The sequence below is a fragment of the Emydura macquarii genome, unplaced genomic scaffold (assembly GCF_026122565.2).
Source record: "Emydura macquarii macquarii isolate MOO-44397 ecotype Brisbane River unplaced genomic scaffold, CSIRO-AGI_Emac_v2 contig_3530, whole genome shotgun sequence".
NCBI lineage: Eukaryota > Metazoa > Chordata > Testudines > Chelidae > Emydura > Emydura macquarii.
This window is the reverse complement of record NW_027133667.1, coordinates 1,884,425-1,907,905: the sequence shown is the minus strand read 5'-3', so window position 1 is coordinate 1,907,905 and position 23,481 is coordinate 1,884,425. Positions and strand designations below refer to the sequence as shown.

At 37.7% G+C, this 23,481-nt stretch overlaps 1 protein-coding gene across 2 annotated transcripts in view; it reads right to left on the bottom strand.

Annotated features, from left to right (window-relative positions):
• IGF1 (insulin like growth factor 1) overlaps positions 1-20,441 on the bottom strand; it is a 71,862-nt gene extending 51,421 nt beyond the window's left edge. For both annotated transcript variants that reach the window (XM_067536178.1, XM_067536177.1), the window contains exons 1-2: positions 20,218-20,441; positions 16,517-16,673 (exon numbers count right to left, since the gene is read on the bottom strand). In XM_067536178.1, the coding sequence (XP_067392279.1) occupies positions 16,517-16,673; positions 20,218-20,280 (220 nt within the window). In that variant the 5' untranslated portion in view covers positions 20,281-20,441. The remainder of the gene's footprint in view (positions 1-16,516; positions 16,674-20,217) is intronic.
• Between the last annotated feature and the right edge of the window lie 3,040 nt (positions 20,442-23,481).

Here is a 23,481-nt window from a genome sequence, read left to right as displayed (position 1 = left end):
AAATTCATCACATTTAATAGGGACTGCTCCAAAGACAGCTGAGGTGAATGAGAGTCTTTTCACTGACTTTGGCGGACTTGTGATCAGGCCTGATCTGATGGGGCATGGTAGTCTGGATTGGTGAGATTATGCATTACCTGAAGAATTCAGCTGGTTGGTTCCTTAAGGTTTTTTGTTGTTGTTGTTTTTTTGGGGGGTTTTTTTTTTTAGATCAACTTGTTCTGAATCTAATAAAGGCTGAGATTTGGCAAAATGAGAATTTTGGACAATGGACTGAATAGGTTCTTATGTTGTTCAATCTGTTTCTCCCCTCTTTAGTTTAGTCTGCATTAATCTTAGCTCTGTAACTTTTCTCACATCTGCTCTGTGCAAACATGGATATATTTTTTTCTATTATGCCCTAAGTTATTTATTAAAACTGGGTGGAGTCCTACTTGTTTAATAATTAAAAATAATCACTTTAAATTCAGAATCTGTTATCTATTACATGATTCTTTTTGGTGGTGATAGCAAATCTCATTTATTAAAAAAGGTTTCAATCTATTTCCACTTAGCTCAGGTTGATCTGTTTTAAATCAGAGGTGATTCAGAACATAACTTGCATTTGAAAAGAGTCACAGAAAAATAGATACCACCACCACCATCAATTATCTTCTCTTTACTAGTCTTACTCTTAGTGATAACAATTAGTTTTACAGCATCAACCCCTATAGGTTCTGAAAAATAAAATAAGATGTCTTTGCAATAAAGATGTTCATCTTAAAACAGAGCTACTATAAGAGAGGTGTACTATGGTATTTGCAAAAAAGAAAGGATCAGATTCTACTGTCTATGTAAAAGTTACATTTTGTAGTTTTTGAAAGAGTAATTCATGATCCACAAAATATGTTCTTAAAAACCAAAAAAACATTCTGTGTGGACAACAAATATCAAACTAAAGGAATCGTCCCAGTGCCTTGATTAGGAGTTACTTGCAATCACGTAAGGTGATAAATTACTATTATTTCTTTTGAGGAGACTAAATTATTTTGAGCACTTATCTTTCTGAAATGACCACGGCTTGTGAAGCTTAAATTGTGTTTAATACAGTGGTTCCCAACCTGTGGCCTGGGGGCCACAAGTGGCCTTTCAAAGTGGCCTACCACTCCTCTCCCACTGGCTGCAGACGGGAGCTGCTGCCTAAGGGCCCAGGTGGAGTGTGTTGCCATGGAGCTACAAGACCGGCGCAGGCTCCTTGCTGCAGCCCAGGGGATGGGAGATCAGCACGTCCTTCTCTCTGGCTGGAGCAGGGAACATGGCAAAGCTCTCCACCTAGGTCCCTAGGTGCTGGGGTCCCTGCTGGAGCCAGAGGGAGGGGATCACTGATCTTCTGTCCCCCTGGCTGCAGAAGGGAGCCACTGCCTAGGGACCCAGGTGTAGCTCACGGGGCTACAGGACGTGTGCGGTTTCCCTGCTGCAGCCAGAGGGATGGGAGATCAGCGATGAGGCAGCCTCCTCGCTAAACTCCTTCCGTCTGGCTGCAGTGGGGGTGGGGGGTTGCTGGCAGAGACTGGTGGCCGTTCAGGGTTGTAAAAACGATATCTGTGGCCCTCAAGCCAAAAAGGTTGGGAACCACTGGTTTAATACATCCGTTACTTGACCTGAGGTGCTACTTACAAGTGTTTCTAAAGACTTGGTCTTGTGAGCATTTATTTCTAGAGCATACCCTTCAGTTTTTAAATTGCTGACCCCAACTCACTTTTACAGCTTCTTAAACCTAATTTTTCTTTCAGACTATGGGACAGACTGATTTTTTTCCCCAAACCAAGTCAAAATGGTACAAGGCAAAATACTAAGACCTGGCTGAGAATGACAAAGGAAATAACATGATTCAAGTAAACTGCAAATTTATCTATTCATAGCGAATATAAATCATCCTCTTTTTTTGGTGCTATTTTCTGGCTGTTCTTGAAGAATGTAACTATTGAAAAAAATTGGCAAGATCCGAACAACTGAAGTACAGTTCCTGGCCCCAGCAATTGGTTTGGAAATTGCAACCACAGCAATTAGCATTTCCAATTTCCAGTTCACAGAAGGTCAGGCAATGGGGTTATCCTTGGAGCAGTTATATTACCTTGGAGGAAAAGAAAAACTGAAGGAAGGGAGTTAAATGGACTTTGCATCGTTGATTCAGCACATGAATCGGTAATAGCATCAAGCAGAGTTTTGTCTTGTTTCCTTCAGTCAGTTGTTCTGCAGTATACATGCCCATTGCTGAGCTAAGTAGAGCAGCAATATCTGTTACTTTGAATCCCCCCAGATGCTATGGGTACTCCCAACAATGCAGCTCAGTGTCATTCAGTGTTACTTGCTTTTCAAAATATGGCCCCTTTCCCTATGTACATTGGGGCACAGCATTACATTACAGTTGCTGTTTCTTTAGTTGTCAAACTGAATTGTCCAATGAGTTCAGAGCTAATCTTATACAAAAACAACAACAAATGCTTTCCAGAGTCAGGGCTCAGTCTTGGCTTCTGATAATATTGTCTCCTCCATCTCTTAGAAAATTGCATTGGGCCATTTTCTTCCAGGTATACTGATGGAACAAGATATTACTCAATTTGAGAAAGGATATTAGAATCTAGCCCTGTATTTGCACATTGATAAATACAACAGCTGACTTCCCGTGAGACACAGCAATACACACCATGTATTGTACTGTAAGAAACCGTTCATTTTCCTTTGTACCTGGTCTAATCTGTACACACAGCTATTGCCTTCTCTTTCCACTTTTAGTGTACCAGTGTGGCGCTCACATTCATACGAAACTCCCACTGAAGTTATTGGGTGTCCTGCTTCAGTAAAAGAGCAGGAGGAGGCTCAGCTACCACCACGCACATGAGCAGATTCCTATGTCCATCCAGAGTTCTACTGAAGTCAGACCCAACTAAAAGTGGTTTGAGTTTGCATATTTAGGTCTGCAACCTGATCTGTGTGAGCTATGCTCATGCTGGAGTCCACTGAAGTCAAGTGAGGGTCTGAAAGGCACAGGAGACTGTTTGTGCGGATCAGATAGGCGGATCCAGGCTTAATGAGCTTTGTAAAATTAGCAGTAAACTGTCATATAAGAAAAGTACAGAGACAAACCGCTAGTACTATTACATTATGCAATATTTCTAGCCTTATATCTTTCAGGTGCATGTACTCAGATAAGTGAAAAATGATACAAGCTTATCACTGCTCAGCAGTCTGAGTGAAGAAGAAAACATCTTATCTTAATTTAACAAAAGAATGAAGAGAATATTCAAAATAGCATGCTGTTCTAACAACACACTTCTTCATATATAAGTGATGGGAGAGTGACATCAATGTAATTGATCAGAACATGATAGAGAGAAAATAATTACTTTCATAAGGAATGTTTGTTTGCTGAATTCCAAAGTATAGTTAGGGTCATACTGGAAATGGTTTCAGTAGGAACCGTGTTTTCATTCAATGCCTATTGATTTAGGGGACAGTGCCAGAAAAGGAGCCAGGAATATCTTAAAAATCAAGGTACAGGTATATTTGCATTTGATCTGTGTTATATATTTCAGGAATAACAAGACTTCTGTACAGATAAATATTTGGCAATAATGCATCGGATTAAACCAAGAAATTATTAGATGTATTATTAGTAGCTTGCTCCCAAATTACACAAGGAGAAATTAGATACATTTTCAGTAGCTTGCTCTCAAATCTCTTCATTCCATGAGTCACCAGAGTCACTCTGCCAAACTAAATATGTCTCTGAAAGGCTGGAAACTTTAATGGAAAGAAACATAAAACTTGAAATACGTAGGAAAATTTAAGCTTCTTCTTGGATGACCTGTTGGCTAGTAATTCAGAAATTTAAGGGATGCACAGGCAAGATATTACAACCTACTAATCTACAGGAGTTTTGAGGTATTGCTGAATATGAGCATGGCAAATTAAACTAAAATAGATGTCCAAATTCGCTCTCAAAAAATCCATGGTGGCTGATGAAAAGTTACCAAAAAAATGTTCAAAAAAAGCTTTTAGTAATAGTAGAAACTCGTCTGATAATTGAGTGTTGACTGACATGATAGAAAACTTCAGAATGTCGTGTGCGTATATGCGTCCCAAACAAAAACTCTGTTATAAACCAGTCAAGGTTGCTGAAGTGCATGTAACAACCATACAACACAATCATCAAAAGCACCAGGGAATCCCAAATTAAGATTTCCTCATTTTTTGCAGCCTGCAGCCATGATTCCACCTTCTCCACACCACCTCATCCACATCTCCCACCCACAACAAATATGCCTTCTGCCTCCCCCACTCAACATTTAAATTGGACCATATAGAATGAACAGAGATGGATGTTTGTCAGTTGTTTGGAATGTAGAATTGGTGTTGCATTGAGAGAGATGGCAAGTGGGTAGGGTATAGATTTTTAATCTCACGATTCAGTATCTGGTGTTGGATGACTGTTGGAGGGAATTGTTTAAGATGAAATAGTTTGCTGTAGTGTTTATCATTTGGGGTAGTTGTTTGCAATTTTTATGGTAGTGTTATTTTGTTGTTTAACTCATTTGGAGGAAGAACTGTTCAACAGGTGTTTTTGTAACCCTTTATTTATCTTCAGTAATAAAAATACTTTGGCCAGGGTAAACTGTGATGAGTCACTTCCACTCTTCACTTTTCATAAAAAAGTTTACATTATAGAGATTTAAAAACCCTCTCCTTTTTTTTTCTTTTGCACAACACAATGGGAGATTTTGATATTCTATTGAATTTTCCATACTAGAAAGTTGGGATTGCAGTTGAATTTCAAAAATAATATGGGGAAAATATAAATATGAAGGCTCAGAAAAGATGAAGGGTAAGATGATTAGCTAGTGTAAATAGGTATAGTTCCATTGAGTTCAATAAAGCCATGCCAATTTACACTAGCTAAGGATTTGGCATGAAAGCAGCATCTGCCTGGATGGACTAGAGAAATCATGCGTAAATCTGCTTTGAGGTAGGTTTTTGAAGGCCTGTTGTCTTTGACTCTACATAGATGCTGTAGTTCTTGATGAAAATCTATCTCAGACTCATCTGCTTTGGATTTTATAGGAGTTTAACTATTACTAAGAAATTCCAAAGCAACTCTACAGGAGTTGACATTGAACATGGAAATTTAAGAGTCAGAGATGAAAAACAATCAACAGAAGGCAGAATTTTAACTTAAAGATTGCTGCCATAAGACTGACAAAATAAACCCATATCTAGAATTGTTTCTAATCAGTATGATGTTTTGGGAAGGGATATCATTTAATTTTACTCCCCTTGATAGAAGTAAAGTAATTTGTCACCCTATGCTGAGAACAATTGGTTAACGAGAGACTATGATGAGCTATTTTGAATCAGGAAGGCACATTGATGTTTTAATTAGATTCACTTGCCTAAACTTGTGCTTGTAATGACACTGTAAAACTCTCCATCGGTGTGTGCAGCCCACTTGTCAGTGTATGCGACATATCCCCCTCTGTGCCTGATGCACAGAAGATATAGATCTGTTAATGCTCTCCCTTTGAGAACCTTTAATCCCGGATGTCTCAGTTGAGATGGCGACTGTCATATTTTCATTAAACCAGATTGTAAAATAGTTATGAATTTCTAATATTTTTTCCATTTGACCCAAGGGGCCATGGAGTTACTCCAGGGGTGAATTTGGCCCAATATCTTTAGTGGGATCAGCATGAAAGTATTTGATGCCACGTTTTTATTCATTTTTCATTAGTTACATTGAAATATAACGTATCTGTGCATAATCACTTTAGTTTGTAGTTATAGTTTTGAACAATTGGGCTCATTTTAAGGGGCATGTTGACATTAGATACGGTTAAATAAGAAACTTATCCCAGACATTTAGCAAAGCATTGAAACATATGCTTAAATCCATCCTTATTTTGCAAAGCACTTAAGCCCATGCTTAACTCTAAGCACGTGCTTAAATTCCATTTAAATCAGTGGGACTTAAGCACATGCTTTGCCAAATAGACATAGATTGCTGAACTGAGTCCCTAGGGAGGCTGCAGTGTGAATTCCCTGTCCTGAAACACTTACAGTAGGGATTTCCTTAGATGCTCAAACATTTAATGCAAAAAATTTTAATTAAGACACTGTGCGGTCTTGGTCACAATTGTATAATTTGTTTTTGTGACTTTAGCTGCTGCTGATCAAATATTGCAAAGCAATTAATAATATCAGGACAAATGCAGAGGATCATGTGGAAAGGTTTGGCCCATTGCATAGAAGAATATGCCAGAATTAAAATGAGTCAAGGGTTTTTCTTGGTATTTAAGGTTCAGTGAAAAAATAAAAAGGGCAGCTAGGCCAAGAATTAACACAGACCTTGCCAAGTGCTTCTTTAAGTGACGTTAGCCAACATGAGACTAAACAATGCATTAAATACACACACAACTAACTGCAGTTAAGAAATCAGATGTCAAGTAACAGCTTTCTGCTCAATTTTAAAGTTGAGCTAGCACATAGATAAAGACAAACATTATGAAAAGCTTTGTCATCTCTTCTGTTTAACTGCTAATAAGGGCACACACAATTTGAACTTTTAGGGAACCTAGTGCACTCACATTTGGATTTAGTAGTGCAGTGACATTTCACCAAGATGTACGTGCATGAAAGTTTACCCATTGCTTTCGCGTCAATGCAGTCAATCAGCTGATCACCACCACTGTGGTCACTGTAGTGCCATTGAATGAAAAGCAAACTTATTTTTATTATGGTTGGGAGGCTTTCTAGGAGAACATAGTGGCACAAGCCCCCCACCCCTTTCCAATGTGGCAAAAATTGCAGACTCTTTCTCAGAGCCCTTTTCAGTGTATCTTTTCAGGCTTGTAATAGATCATTGTTTTCAGCCTGAGACATTTAGAGGAGTGAGCGCCTGTATGGTTGTCATAGCCCCCACAGGTACAGGAGAGGTATGGCATGGAACGCAATCCCATCTGTTGCAATTATTCTGTTGAATTCTGCGATCAGGCCTAGAAATCCTAAAGCCATCTTAAAAGCAGACTTTATGCAGAGGTAACTGAGCAGTTGATTAACAGAGAGGCGAATCATTGTCCTGGTACTTTACAGAAGCACTGTACTGGTCACATAACTACCTATTTCTGGGCCTTTGATTTCCCTCTCTGCAGGGTACTGACTCCTTCATTTATACCTCATTTCTAGACAGCACAAGAGGTGTGAGGTCTGATTATAGGAATTTCTGTCCGTTCACTCTTCCTGACATCATGGGAAACTGAGCATTTGGAAGAATAATTCAGTGTTCTGATGGCACATGCAATGGAGAGGGAATGCAATGGAATTGCATTGGTTTTGTTGTCTCTGGAAGAAAATCAATAGTAAAAGTATGTCATAATAGTCCACAAAGTGATTGTCAAAGGCAATGGGACGGCTGGATACCAGGAAAATCTGCCCATTCCTGTTATTAGAGAGACAAGGTGGGGGAGGTAATATCTTTTATTGGACCAGCTTCTGATGGTGAGAGAGACAAATTCCAAGCTCCTCTTCTGTAGCCCGAAAGCTTGTCTCTCTCACCAACAGAAGTTGGTCCAATAAAAGTTATTACCTCCCCCACCTTGTCTCTCTAATATCCTGGGACTATCACAACACTGGACACATTCCTGTTATGGAATTCTTTCTCCTGTGTAAGAAGGCATGTGTTAGATCATTCTTCATTGTTTAAAGAATGTTGGAAGAGCTTCACTATGCTATGTCCCTAGCTTCAGCTTCTCTTTTTATATTAGTGATGCTTCAGAAGATTCACTGTAGGCACAAAGACAATTTTTGTAACTGAAAAATGCTTTTCATTTCATGAAACTGACACTCTGTGTCATGGCCCCAATAACATAGTCCATCTAAGGTGGGCCTGAGAAATTATAATGAATAATTGAACTACCTAAGCAACTGAAAGGCCATTTGTTTTTTTATCACTTATGTGCACCTTTAGCTAAGTTAATATCCATGTTTGGGAAAGTGGTAATGCATATTTCTTAAAGGAGCCAGGAACTGAATTGAAAACAATGTGACTTGTTTCCTACAGCAAAATGCACATGCTCTCCTCTCCCAATCTAGTACAGTTTATTCATAATATAGAAGTGTGAGCTAGAGCAAACTGTATTCTGTTATTCTCTTAGAATTATATAAAGAAACAAAGAAATAATCTCCTTTTAGAGAAATCTACGAAGTGACTCTTACAAGAAGAGTAGAATACTTACAGCAAAATTCTCCCTCTCTGATCTGTGCTGCAGCTCTATGGACAATGTTCTGCTTCTGTTCCTTATATGTGATAGCTCTAGTGAAATGTAAATGATGGAAGAATAATCTTCCTATAGCACTATTTTCCTGAACAACTTGAACACAGATTTATCAATTTGCCAGGCAAAATAAGCACTGGATCTACAATACATGAATCTAAAAGAACCAGGATTTGAGAATACAAGGTCTATGTTGTCTAGAAAGCTAAACATGCAGGTTTATGACAAGGAAGGATGGTCTTGTGTGTCAGGATGAGATCTGTGTTCTATACTTGACTACATTACAGACTTCCTGAGTATCCTTGGGCAGTCATTTAAACTCCCAGTGCCTGAGTTTACCATCAATAAGATGGGTAGTAAAACTTACCTTATGATACAGGTTGTTGGAAGACTATAATAATTAATGGAATTGAATTGAATGTGTGATAGGAGTGCAAAATGTTATTATTTATTTGTTATCATAAGATTGTGTCATTCTGGAATTTTGTCACTATTCTGAGGTTCTATGATTTTTTTAAATATGTGCATGACTTGATATTTAGGATCTTTGCACAGGAGGATTGATAGGTAGGCGTGATTGCTGACACTCAGTTGAATGAGTTTACTAGAGGACTTTGAAAGCTGGAAAATAAAACTTCAGGCTGCATGGTAGAACAACAGAGAGCAGAAACTCAGGAATCTAATGCTGCGATTCTACAATATGCCCAATCTGTGACTAGACAGTAGGTCCATATCCTCAGCTGGTGGAAAGGAGCACAGCTCTGTGGAAGGCAAAGGAGTTCAACCCATTTACACAATCTGTGGCTCTTTCCCTAAGTATTTTAGTTCTACCAAGGTAATATCAGTTTCTTCCCAGCACTCCCTCAGGAGTAAAATACATATGTATGTATATTTAAATTGAAAGTCCAGTTAGGCTCACAAATATTGTTTCCATTTCTGCAACTGATGTTTTCTTTTTGTTTACACTAAAAATATGGTCCTTTTGGCTCCAATTATGTCTTAAAAATTTTGACTATTTCTGATGTATTTCAAGGAGGTTGCCCTATTCACCAGAGCCACACCAGCTTTTCATAAAAATTGCCATGAAATAAAATAATACTTTTCACTTACAATAATACATTGAAACTCTAGTCCCTTTTATCTAAGGACTCAAAGTACTTTACAAATGTTAATTAATTTAACCTTACTGTACTGCTGTAAATTAGGTATTGTTATCCCCACATAATAAATGGGGAAGCTGAGACACAGAGAGATTAAATGACTGGCTCAGAGAGTGAATGAAAAAGGAAAAGAACCTGTTTCAAGCCAAAGCAGGTGAACCTTGATGGTACCGATTGATTTGTGTTCATTCTAACCTGAAACTCGGAGTGAATCATGAATATCTGAACCCATTATTAGGGAAACAAGGGGGAAGGTCCTCATTGACTACAAACCAGAACTGCAGAATTCCACTCCAGTGTAGCAATAATTATTGTTTTAACTTCCTGCATACATATGTTAATATCTGAAATGAAAGGTAGGGTGGTTCAGGGAGTATAGTAATTTGAAACAGAATCTTTAACTCAAGATCACTGGGACTCAAAGTGAAATGAATGATTGCTGCTGACTAATATCTTACTTTTATGTTTATTCCTAAGAAACCTAAAGAGCAATACATACACTGGGCAATGTTGTGTCACATTAGTCGTTAGAGTTGCAGTAAACAGGTGCAGTGGTCCTTGGCACTAGCAACAGAAATTCTGCATGTGGAGAAAAGACCGGCAGGGAGTATGCACAGGATTGTCACACTATTATAAGTGGCAGCAGGTGCTCCTCACAATATTGGTCCTCCACTGCCAACCAGTATGGAATGGGAACATACATAGTCACAATCCTGCAATGGCATTATGGCCCTTCCCACACTCTGACTTAGGGGACGCAGAGTGTGGCATTCTGGTTGCCTTTTAGTGCAGGAAGAGGAGGAGGATGTGAAAGGCTCCCTATACTTCTTCTCCCCATGTCAGAAATCATGGAAAAGAAGCAAGAATATGGCCTTTTATTAATCTACCACTTCACTGGAATGTAGCAGCTGTTGAACATTGCTGGATTTAGTGTTTAAAGCAACATGTATCAGAGGGTGGACCGATCCCAGTGTTTGCAGGCAAACATGTGCAGCATCTGGATGCTATGTTCATAGGCCTCTAGAAATGCTGATAGATAGTGAAAGGTAGATGTGAAGCACAGTAAAGAAGGATTCAATTACAACTGCCGGCAGAATGTAGGGTGGTAGTCTGTAACTTCCCAAACTTCAATTTGGAAAGGCCACGGGGGCTAATTTTTCTCCTCTTATAAAATATGAGATAGGATCTTCTCAGTGGTTAGGACGTCTCTTAGTCTCAGCCAAAAGGTGGCACCTCCCTAACAGAATACTTTGTCATTGACTCAATACTGACTCACAGGGAAGAGTATCATTTACTGAATAAGCAACTCCTGCAGCAGCTTGTTGTTTTCCTTGGAGCTCTCCCATTCAACTACCAACCTAGCCCAACCTTGATTAGTACACTAGTCCTGACAAGGTGGCGGCAGGAGATGATATGGCTGAAGGGAAGAATTCATTCTAGTAGCTAATAGACAGGTGCTCACATCACAAAACCGCCATCACAGTAAGTATTGTTTAGCACTCTTCTTGGCATTCTCAGGAGAGAACTCCAAGGATAAAAGCAGCATGTAGAATGAGCTATCCTTTCACCCCTAGGGATGGACCCCCCAGGTCAGGGTCAGGGCACATTAGCAGAATGGTGTGGGGAAGCTTGAATTGCTGCTGCCCATGCTGTATTTGTTCTGTGAATAAACGGAAGACTTCAGTCTCCCAACCTATCGATAGAAAGCCTATTATGAGTATGGACGGCATTCACTTACAATTCCATGGTGTTTAATATCTAAGCATTAGTTAATGTTTGCTTCTCCTCAGTGGTAATGAAGATAACTTAGTTACAGGTACTAAAACTGAATACTTGGCTGTGCTATTAAATGGAAATTTAAATTTACATACAATTACACACACAATCTTCCCCCTCCCCCGCACATTAAATAAACACTATGAAAGCTGCAACATCAATCACTCAAAAGTGCCAGAATTAAATTGCTTATGCCCTCCACATATGTATTATGAGACAGTTTTTAATCAGTCACATAGTGTTGTTTCCACAGGACTCCTCAGTGAATAGGGTGGACAGTTCCTCTGAGCTCTTCCCCCCAAGCTACCCCTTCCTTACACCTACTGAGGTCCGCCTTTGGGACCTCATCCAAAGACCATTGAAGTCAATGAAAGTCCTTCTGTTGACTTCAGTTGGCTTTGGATCATGGCTGTGGTCCTCTGTGGTGCGGTACTTCTCTGTGACCAGCCCCAAGAGGTTTGCTGACTGGAAAAGGGAGGGAAGTGTTGAGGGTTAATGTGTGTGTAAGAGACACCTTACTTATTTTAGTCTGGGGAGAGCAATGTTGGGCTGGTTGGAAAAAAAATTATCTAAATTGTTTTTCAATAGAAATTTTTCTTGGGAAGTGTCTGCTTTCTGTGGAAAATTTTTTGTTGAAAACCAAAACCAGGAAAACCAAGAAGTTTGGTTTTATTTTCCCAATGGGGAAAATAATATTTTGACCAGCTCTAGAGACATGGTTACTTGGAGCAAAAGGAGAACTGGAACCTGTCAACACAGAGTTTTAAGTACTGATGGTCAACATTTTCAGGAGCTCTTGAAGATCTCATAAATCCTCCAGAATCCCAAGTTATAATATGTTCTTAATCTACTTTTTGGGGGAAAAACCCCAGCCAAAATCTTCATTAACTTAAAGTAAAAGTTGTTAGACTAGGTAACAACCATCAGAATAATACATATCAAGAATGTTCCAGTTAAAAAATGGAAATAATAAGGAAAGTTATTTATAGGTTTAACTACCCATATAATTCAAACTACTCAAAAAGTATAGTTATCAATGGTTCACTGTCAAACTGGGAGGATGTATTTAGTGGGGTCTTTCATGGCGTCTGTCCAGAGTTCAGAATTATTCAGTATTTTTAATAATGACTTGAACAAGGAAGTGGAGAGTGTGTGTATAAAAACTGAAGATGATACCAAGATGGGAGGGGTTGCAAGTACTTTGGAGGATAGGAGTAGAATTCTAAGTATCTTGATTAACTGGAAATTGGACTGAAAATCAACAAGATAAAATTTCATAACGACAAATGCCAGTTCACTTAGTAAGGAAAAATCAAATTCACAAATACAATATGGGGAATAAGTGTCTAGGCAGTAGAATTGCAGAAGAGGATCTGGGGGTTATAGTTCATCACAAATTGAGTATGAGCCAACATTGTGATGCAGTTGCAAAAAAGGCTAATGTCATTCTGGGATGTGTTATTAGGAATGTCATATGTAAGACACAAGAGACAATTGTTCCACTGTACTCAGCACTGGTGAGGCCTCAGTTGGAGTACTTTGTCCAGTTTCGGGCATTACACTTTAAGAAAGATGTGGGCAAATTGGAGAGAGTCCAGAGGAGAGCAACCAAAATGGTAAAAGATTTAGAAAACTTGTCTGGAAAGATTAAAAAAGTTTAGGCATGTTTAGTCTTGAGAAAAGATGACTGAGTGGGAACCTGATAACAGTCTTCAAATATGTTAAGGGCTGTTATAAAGAGGACAGTGATTAGTTGTTCTCCATATCAACTGAAGGTAGGATAAGTAGTAATGGGCTTTATCTGCAGCAAGGGAGATTTAGGTTAGATATTTTTAGGAAAAACTTTCTAACTATAAGAATAGTTAAGTACTGGAAAGGTTACAAAGGGAGGCTGTGGAATGCCCATAACTGAAGGTTTTTAAGAACAGGTTAGACAAACACCTGTCAGGAATGGTCTAGGTATAGTTGATCCTGCTTCAGTGCAGGGGGCTGGCCTTTTGAGGCTCTTTTCAGCCCTACATTTCTATGATTCTGTGAAACTTCAGCAAAAATGTAAACATGTGAAAACTAACATTAAACATTATAATTACAGCCCCAACTCTGACCCCAGGACATAGCTTTTAAAAAACATAGGACTTCAGTTTTTTAATTATAGAATGATCATTATTAATATTTGAATAACAGTGTTCAAAAGCTAAACAGATCTACAGTAACTATAATGCTTTGAACCAAAATGCAGAAACAACACACTCCAAGGTCTATTGAACAAATAATTTCTAGTTACAAAATATCACTAGTTTATAATTATCAAACTATGCAGACATTGTGCAAACAAGAATGTTGCATATTTAATGCATTTAATATATCTTGATACAGTACACCTTCTACTGTGGTAATATACAATATCTAAAATAACACTATATGTGCACTATTGATTGTACTTATACATCTGATTTCCTATGCCATAATTAAAAAGAAAAAAAAGGTCAGAGTTAAGGTTGTTATTGAAATACCTAATGTTTATTTTCACATCTTGATTTTCATTAGGCAGTGTAACCACTGTAAGGGTATTCAAATCTTTAGGTACTATAATTATATATATAATTATAATTTTGTATGCCTTACTGATTAGGTTTTTTTTTAACCTTTAGTGTTCTTAGTTTTTGTTTTAATGTTTATGTTTCTTACTGTAGAAGCCTAAATTTTAAGTTGATAAGGTTATTTTTATTTATGGATATATTATATTAAACTCATAAACCTGCTACACCACATAAATGTATTTTATCTATGAACTTCTATCAGACCATTATAATGCATTTTAAACTATGTTTTCAATAGATAAAGGAGCTTGTATGTCAGTCATTACTATTGGTGCTAGATACATTCAGGAGATGTGTAGTGCATTCATTAGCCTCTTATGGAAATCTTGAAAGTGGGAGAGAGGTTTTAAGAGTCTTTCTATGTTACAGTAGGAATGGGTTAACTATTCAGAAAAAACAACTTTCTCAAAGTTCAATCCAAATGTTGAGCCAAAGCTTTAAAGTCCAGGTGGTAACGAACTTCCATCGTTCACACCCTTAGTTATTTCCTTAGGGCCATAGGCATAGAATACATTTGGGAGTTGTTCTTATGACCCGTGGAGCTCGAGAATATATGAATTTTGAGGACAGTGGGTGCATGTAAGTAGAGACCTAATATAGTTGGTGTGATATCACCAAAGCTATAGAAAGTCTGTTGGAGAAAAGGATAAGGAAATTTGGTGTTGGAGATGGCAATAAAAGCATGAAGGAGAAAGAGATGTCAGAAAACTGATTATACTGGGGGGAACAGTGAAGGAAGGGAGGAAGTAATTTCATTATTGAAGTGAGGTTGGGGATGGCTGGGAAAGAACTGAATAGACTGAACAGAGAAAGCTTCCAAAGATTTGGATAAGCTTTATGTAAATATCCATAATTGAGGCACTTTATCTGAATCATTTGTGGTTTTCCAAAAATGAAGGTTAGAGGCAACATGACCCTCACACCCACTAGAGTGACCTCACCAGATGCTGAACTGTTTTTCTTTAGTAAATCACGAACATTTTCATTAGAGGCCACATGTCTTTCAGTGGACTCAAAAGCTCCTATCTGAGTAGTTACCAGACTAGCATGCACTAGACTTGAGCACATATGTAAACTTTGATATTTTGAAGTGTATCAGTGGTAGAGCCAGAATAATATGCTTAAAAGGAAGAAAAGCTGGATCACTTGATGATTACCTGTTCTGTTCATTCCCTCTGAAGCACCTGGCATTGGCTACTGTTGCAAGACAGGATACTGGGCCAGCTGGACCATTGGTCTGACCCAGTATGGCCAGTCTTATGTTCTTATGACATTGATGCACTGGAGTCTAAGAGTATGCCACTTTTCAAGTGGGAAGTTACATTGAAATTCCCTCTGTTTCATAGTTCTGCTCTTTTTGAACGGCAGACCACCAGTAATTGTTTAGTAAGGTATAATGGGTTTGAATCACCACTGCATTACTCTGGTTTTATACCAAAGAAGCTAAGTCAGTGAAATATTGCAGTGGTCTATCAAGCCCAATGTTTAGGATTTTCCTCAGAACAGGAATTCTTGTGTAAACAGGGTCTGAATGTCCGGCCCCCAAGTTGGCTGGAGGAGGGGGAACAGGCATTAGGGCCAGACTGTATTTGCATGAGCACACCCACCCTGTTAGGTGCTCAGCATGACAGGACTGCTTTGCCCAAATGATCCCTTTGGCTGGTGTTGGGTTACAAATCACTTTAGTGTTAAATGCAGGGATAATGAAATGTTGATCCTTTTATTGTAGGAGCACAGGGCAGCAGAACTGTGCTTAGCCTGTTCTGATTGAAGGGTCACTGTCTTCTGAACCGAACTGGCTAAGCAAGGATCTCCCTGTGAAGCTTCATGGGGGTGGGGACAGGTATTCCTGTCTGGCAGTGTGGGTTCTGCCTCAGAGCTCCAGGCATGGTTTAACCTCCACCACCCACTGTTCACAGATAGAGCTAATTCAGATTTCATTAGGAGTATTGAACCCGGCCCTTGTTGCTGTCGACTCTGACTGGCAGAAGGGTTACATGTGTGTTAACTTATATTCAGCATTATAGTCCATTCATTTGGACTGTTGGCTGTATTTGTGAATATTGTTTCTTATCCTTATGCAAATTAATTTTGTCTTTGCCTGAAGTGAATTGATGTAGTGTATGGATATTTGAATGTTGTAAATTTCTGCCTGTTGCCTTCCAGATTTTCTCTCTTAAATCAGATGTCGGAGCTTAGTGTGTTTTTAACATGATATGGTATATACTTAATGTGTTTCTATTGTCTGACATAATATAGTACATAGTACATCCAATAGTATAGAATTGGTACATCCATGTACCAGTGCTCCTAATATGCTGTCACATGGGCCTGTCAGATCTAGTATGTCCTGTCATTCCATTGATTTCAGTGTGAGACCAGCAGAAGGTAGCAGAACAGCAGGTGGAATAGGAGCAACTGGGAAGTGATTAAAAGGAGTAACACATTTGAAAAAGAAAACCCATTAAAACCTCAGAGAGGCTGAACTCAGCTTGAGCTCTGTATTTTATTGAAACTTGTGTTCACTTCAGATTTGGAAAACTCAGAGATTTAGGATAGTAGCCATACTTCACAGTCTGCTTTGATTATTCTTGTGCATGCCTGTAGTGGTTACAAAACCCAAAGGATTACATGGAAAAGTTTAGAAGCTGAATGATAGAAGGGGTTGACTTACTGAAATAAAAGCCTCTGTCTCCACATACGAACTGAAGAGCATCAACCAGCTCAGCACCACAGAGTGTCTCTGGGCCAGCTGTGGCAGAATTGGTTAAGGTAAGCAAACACAGGCCAAGGTAGAAGAGATGAATGTAGGACACAGTGTGCATCTTCACCTGCCAAAGAAACAAAAGTACTGCGTCAGAGTTTCCCAGTAGAGTCCTAAAGAAAATGAAATACTACACCCCAGTGAGTTGGGAATGCGTATTCAGTGTAATTTGTTAAACAAGAATAACCACATATTCAGAAAGGTCTCATGATAATACTGCAAGTCTCTATGTTTTCCATTGCATGCATTTAATAATCTGATTTTTTTTCTCCTGGTGAATATTAATTGTTCATGTTTACACAGAGTTAAAGAACCTTCTAAGAATGGACTTTGATTTGTTGCAGCTGCATAGGGAAGAGATGCAAGGGAACTCAGGCAGGCCAAAATAACTAGGGTGGGGGAGATAAAGCAGGAGACAGGAAACCTTCAAGAAATTAAGAGGAAAATCAGTCATGGTTTATTGGCCAAATTCAGTTCTTTGCCAGCAGGTATATCTTCATTGAAGTCAGAGTTACACCCATTTAGCCCAGTTCTGAACTTGACCATATACACAAGAGATTATAATTTACTTTCTCTCTCTTGTATTTGTAGTACAGACTCATTCTTTCCATTTACACCAACTCAGGATCTAATCCAAGATGTGTACTGCTACTCAACCCCTAGGCTGCAGAAATGACATAGCAATTGTAGAAAAGAACATTGTTAAAATAGTAGGAAAACCCATTTATGCCTAGTAGGGGCAGTGAGTGAAACAAACAATGAGCCAAAATCTGCAGATTTACATGCCATGGTTAGCATTTTGCAAAGTTCAAAAGAAGAAAATATATAAATAAGTTAGAACAGTTTCCCTTTGTTCTTGATGGCATTTCCACTGTGAAAATAACCAGCAAATCCCCTGATATATCATACAAAGAGTGAGAATAATTATATTCCCATTTACAAGAGTCTTTAGCCAATTTTGCCGTGGAAAAAACAGCAAACATTATTGCATTAACATGACTTCTATGGTAGATGCAAGAAAATCAGATTATAAATGACTGATAACATAAGGAATTAGTTCCTGTACAGATTCCATATTTTAACAACACCAGTTTCTTCTTCCCCTTCCATATTCCTGAATTTCTAATAAGAAAGTGATGCACCTGCAATTTAAGATAACTCTTACTTCAGAGGAGATAAATCAGAGAGCTGTTAAATACATAGCCTTAGCAGACTGAAAGACTTTGTATATATAAGAACATTATGTATTTAACAGTTTGTTCTTGAATAACATTTGGGACAGCAATAAACATAAATCCTAGGCATTTAACAATTTTATGTTTTTCAAGAGTTTTCAGCTGGGTTACATGGTAAGATAAATATCAGCATGTAGCTAGGACAAGACAGATTCTCCGGTGTTTTTCCTTTAGTGCTGGCCAAGAAAGCTACACAGTCCAACCACAGAGAATTTCTGCACTTTATCCCAAAATATAAAACAATCAAGAACTTGCAGACAAGTTAAAACTTTGAAAAAGAAATAGATTCACATGTTCACAGGGCTCAATAGATTTGTTTTAAAAAAAAGTTAAGTGTTGTTCCCTCCAAACTTAATCATTTTAATTAAATGTACCATTAGTTGATTCAAGATGACTGTGATAAGATTAAAATTCTCATTTACATCTGAGTGCAATATTCATAAGAAAATACTTACAGAAATGTAGCACAATTGGCCACAGGTTTTTTACAACAGGTCAGGGTGTTTATTGTTTGCCCAATCTGAGTAGAAAACTGAGGTATTTAAAAAAAATGCACTGGTATGTGGGTGGGTTTACTGAAGCATTTAATTACATTTGGACACCAAATACAGGTACAGGATGAGCCTGGGTAAACACTTCTGTTAGTTGCATGAATGACTGATCATATTTTCACAGCTGGAATTTCCATGGATCTTTCTTCAGTAAAATAACCAGTTATTACTGCAGTCCTGTTCCAACAGTCCAAAATAGTGGCACATAAGTTAACTGACATAGGCTGAACTCTCTAGACCTCTTTTACATCCTCCATGTTTTCTAACTGAACCCATTGCAAAAAAATTAAATCAGGTGGCACAAATTGCATGCAAATAATCTTTACATTCCTGGTGACAGTTGAGCATTTAATTACATTTGCAGTCATTATAAATACCAAGTGTCAATACCAGAAATGACATAAGTAGCATGTTTTAAAAAGTAAAATAAAATATAGGGTTATCTGTATCTTCTAAAGTACAGGTTGCATATGAAACTGTTGGACCAAATTACCAAACCAGAGTATCTGAAGAAACATGTAATTACTATGTAATAACATAGTATTCATTAGTAATTATCATGTAAGTAAAGCATAAATTTGGGCCCGATCCTCAGCTGGTACAAATTAGTGTCGTTCCATTGTCTTCAATGGAGCTATGCCAATTTATACCCACTGAAGATCTAGCTCATTATTTTTAGGTCTCTTAACTTATAGCATTGCTCAGCTCTTTTTTTATTTGTTCACATTTCAGGTATGTTGGAATTAGGTGCCTATCTGGACACCAAAAAAAATGGTTCAACTGCAGTTCGCATATTTTACTTAGAAAAGCGGTTATGAATTATAATAAGGAAAGTGGATGAATTCTGCTTGTGACAGGCATTTTTTCTTAATGAATTGCTAAGGTAATTATAGCAGTGGAGATTGTGTCAACTTCTTAAAACTGTGGTTGAAAATTGGAAAAAATACCCTAGCATAGTTCTTGAAAGATATAATTTTGCTGAGAATGGAAACTTGAATTGGGGCCATCTGACAGAAACAGAGGTCAGTGCATCTAATGCAGTCAAATTTACCTAAAGAGAATTTACACTCCTGAGTAGAAATGATAGTATTATAACATGAAACTTTGCCTGAAAAAGCATTCCCTACAAAGTGAAAAGTTGAACAAGAGGATGGAGAATATTTCCACTCTCCTTATGTACAATTGTTTAAACTATATAAATATGCAAGGTCAGCAAGAGTTGTAACTGGTTTCTAATGTAAAAGGCAAACTTCACTTCACTTTTACTTTTAATATATGAAAGCACAAAAATAAGTAAATGTAATATAGTGGCAACCTACTTCTGCAATGATACCATCACCTGTAAGTTTTAGCACTATAAAGTATGAGTATTTTATAGATTGTGTGCACAGAATAATTGTACAGAACTTTAACATTTATCATATGTCTAATGCATATATCAATGTGTAAACCCCTGCACCTGCAGAAAATATCTAAAAGTTCTTATTCTATGTTCAACAACATTAATTAACTATATATGGTAATGTAACTGTAAGCTTTAATAATAACACCACAGAAATATTTGTAAAGTTTTCCTAACAGATGTAGAATTTTAAATAAGTACCTAAAATAGTTTTATCTTTACAATTGTTATCAGTATGTAATTGTAACTATCACATACAGCCATTTTCCAGATCATATAAAACTGCATGTTCAGCAATTTATAAATAATTCCCAGTTCAGAAATAATGTTACTGAAAAGTGCATAACACTCTATTAGTCAGAATCAAACAATATACAATAAAATAAAACTCCAAAATGATTTCAAATAGTAATAAAGATTTACCTTCAAGAAATCACAAAAGCAGCACTTTAATAATTGTGTTGAAAGACTGTTGATTTTTTCCATTGCTTCTTAAAAGTGCAAAGTCTGGAAATGAATTTGTTAGAAGTAATAATGAGAAAAAAGAAATCCAGAGAGATGTGAGATGTTGAGAGCAATGTCACATTTCAATATTGAGGACTTTATTCCATTGCGCAGGCTCTATCTGCTCTGATTTTAGCAGTGACAGTGAGATTTAGCAAACAGAAGAGGGATTTAGAGAAAATCCTCACATTTATCTACATTACACAGACACTGTAGACAGGAAACAGCTGGGGGAGCATTTGCCTTCTCTCTCTCTCCCTCTTCTGGCAAAGTTACCGAGTAAGGACTTTTTTGGGCATGGTGACAAATAACATCATACCTTTGCATTTTAAAACTAGAGCACAGAAGCATATTTTTCCCCCTTAAAAGAATGTGCATTAGTGGCAGAAGGGTTAGCACATGAAAAAAGCTTTTGCTGCCATGGAAAACAAGAAAGTGTATTATGGTTAACTTGCAGCTGGGTATCTATCTATCAGCTTATACACCTTTGCATTGTTAGGATTGGAAATTTGGGTATGTCAATACCTCCAGCTTGTAGTGATGTTAACCCTGAAATAGCAGTTAGTAATTTGATATAAATATGATGCTCGGTGAGCACTTAGTTACTTGTGCTAAATAGGACAAAATAGCTTTGTGATCCTTTAACAACCTTGTGGAAGAAGTGATATAATTTCTTAGAACCTTGGTATAGTCAGAATATGGCAGTGCTATTGGCCTGGTATGGGTCACTGGCTCATGATTTTTATTTTTGGTATAGTAAAAAAAAAAGTGAAATTTTCCCTTTCACTATTATTCTTCAAAATAATTCTTAGTAACAAGCTAAATGCCACTAGGCAGGAGATAATTTTACTTTGTTTTATAATACATAACTTTTGCCTTTTTTATTTTTCCTCAGTTATGTGTATATTATAAATAACACCAGCTGGCCAGCAACATGCTCTCATGGGTTATGATGTCATTCAAATCCCTCAACTGTTAGTGGCTTGCAACACAGTCCAAGCCAGCTGTTTTTCTGTTTATAATGTATATTGCATTTCAGTTTTTAGCCATTGAGCATAAAGATGTGATATTATTTTATAGATACAATTTGTCCTTGTTACCCATGGGGTTTGAGAGGTGGCATATAAAAGAAGATTATTAAACATCGCATGGCCCGGGACCAAACACATGCCACAGACAGTGCAGGATTTCTATAAAAACTGTTTAAGTACAATGCATTTTGTCCTTATCTCTTTCCACTCCTCCATATATTGAAGTGCTAGTTGTATGTTATTGAAAATCACATTTTACTTCATACCATCTAATGTGTAATGGTTCAAAACCATTCTCACTTTTTAGGTTCACCTTAAAGTACATCATACCAGTCAGGCAGAAAAGATACATGACAATGATTAATCAAACAACATTTGGTTAATCCCACTCTCTCACTGATTAATACTCATTTTGTAACGTTCTTTGTATAACATTCTGGATGGCATACAACTGATCAAACTGAATAACCTTTGATAGGGACTTCTCCCTCCTAATACTGGGTTATTATGGCTGGATCATTTATCCTTTTGAGCTAAGTTAAGCTTTGATCGCTCAGATAACACCCAACATTTAAGGGATCCTCATATTCCTATGCGGTACGGGTATTTTATTTTATTATTTTACTCTCCAGGGTGGCTTCTATGTATTTTAATGTTGCCAGTACATTTCAGAGAGTCCATTGAAGAATCACATGATCACGCACAGAGTCAGACATGTCCTGCTGTAACACAGTGCATGTATCACCTTCCTTCATCAGTTTAATCAGATTGTTTTGGAAAAGAGGTGATCAAAGCTTTGATTTCCTATAGTAATAATACCCCTTATAACAATGAAGATGAGTATGCTTGCTCCTTCCCCCACTCTCTCCCCTAACCAGCGGGAACTCCAGACACAAACCTTCCCTTACTCCTCAAGCCTTCCTTTCTTCCTTCTACCTCATTAGCCCTTCCTTGGTCACACTCCTAACAAGAAGTAAACAAGTATACTGGAAGATGGCTCCTATGGCGGTTGGAAAGACTCGTGGTCTCTGGTCACTTCACAGAACTACTAATCCTGCCTCCATACATGGATCCATTCTGAACTCTGCATCCCGCACCCTGCCTAACTTTCTGATACACTTCACTTCCTCCTGTCAGTTCTTGGCCTAAGAGTAAGGTCATGAACAGGCGACCAGGAGGAGGCTCAAAGAGAGTACAATCAAGTTAAGAAGAAGTTCCTGGCAGTGGCCCATCTACACTTACTGCTAGTAAGAGTCCTAACCTCCGCTCTCTTCCTGTCATCCATAAACCATTCCTCTTCCCCCTTACAGCACCCCTTATCCGACTCCCACTTAATTCCTCTAGAAAATTAACCATTCCATAGGTGACATCTACTTTCGGTTTTGCTAGTTCCTAAGATGTAAGGTACAGATTCCCAGCTCCTTTTTCTGGTGGCCACATTCCTGTAATTTCTTTCTAGTCCTATGTTTGAAGACCATAGTTTTTTCAATGTGTGTCCTAGCTATTAGACATAAAACAAATAGAACTGATTTTTTTGGTGAATTATAATCATCCTAATCAGTTGCCCATTTTGAAACATTCTAACTTTAAATGGCAGTTTCTAATGAAAGGCAATTTCCTGAAAATATTGTTTGTAGATTTCAGTTTATGGAATGTTTTTTTATTATTATGCAAAATTATCTATTAACTGTCACTGCTCTGGAGCAGTGTGCTAACTACTAGAGAAGTTTCTATTCTTTCCTTGCTGATTCTCATAGCCTTTGTTATATAAACCACAGGGAATAAAGTGCCATATGATTACTATTTAATGACTGAGTGCTTACACAGTTACTTATGCCCCATAAAATAAAGCACACCTATAAACTACAGATTACATGGTAGTCATAAAAATGAACACGAAGAAATATTCAGGTCACAAATAAGGATTTAATTTGAATGTATATGGTAAATCTAAAATTACAGAATGATTGCATGGGTGGCGCTTTGTCTGGTAAAAGATTGCATCTTAACTAGATCCTGAAATTATGTAATCCCCATACAGATAAATGCAAACATATGAGATAATCAGACTTTTGGAGGTTTATATATTATCAGCTTCACCTTTTGTACTTTTAAGACCTATAAGATGTTAACAACATGCATTAATGCTTGT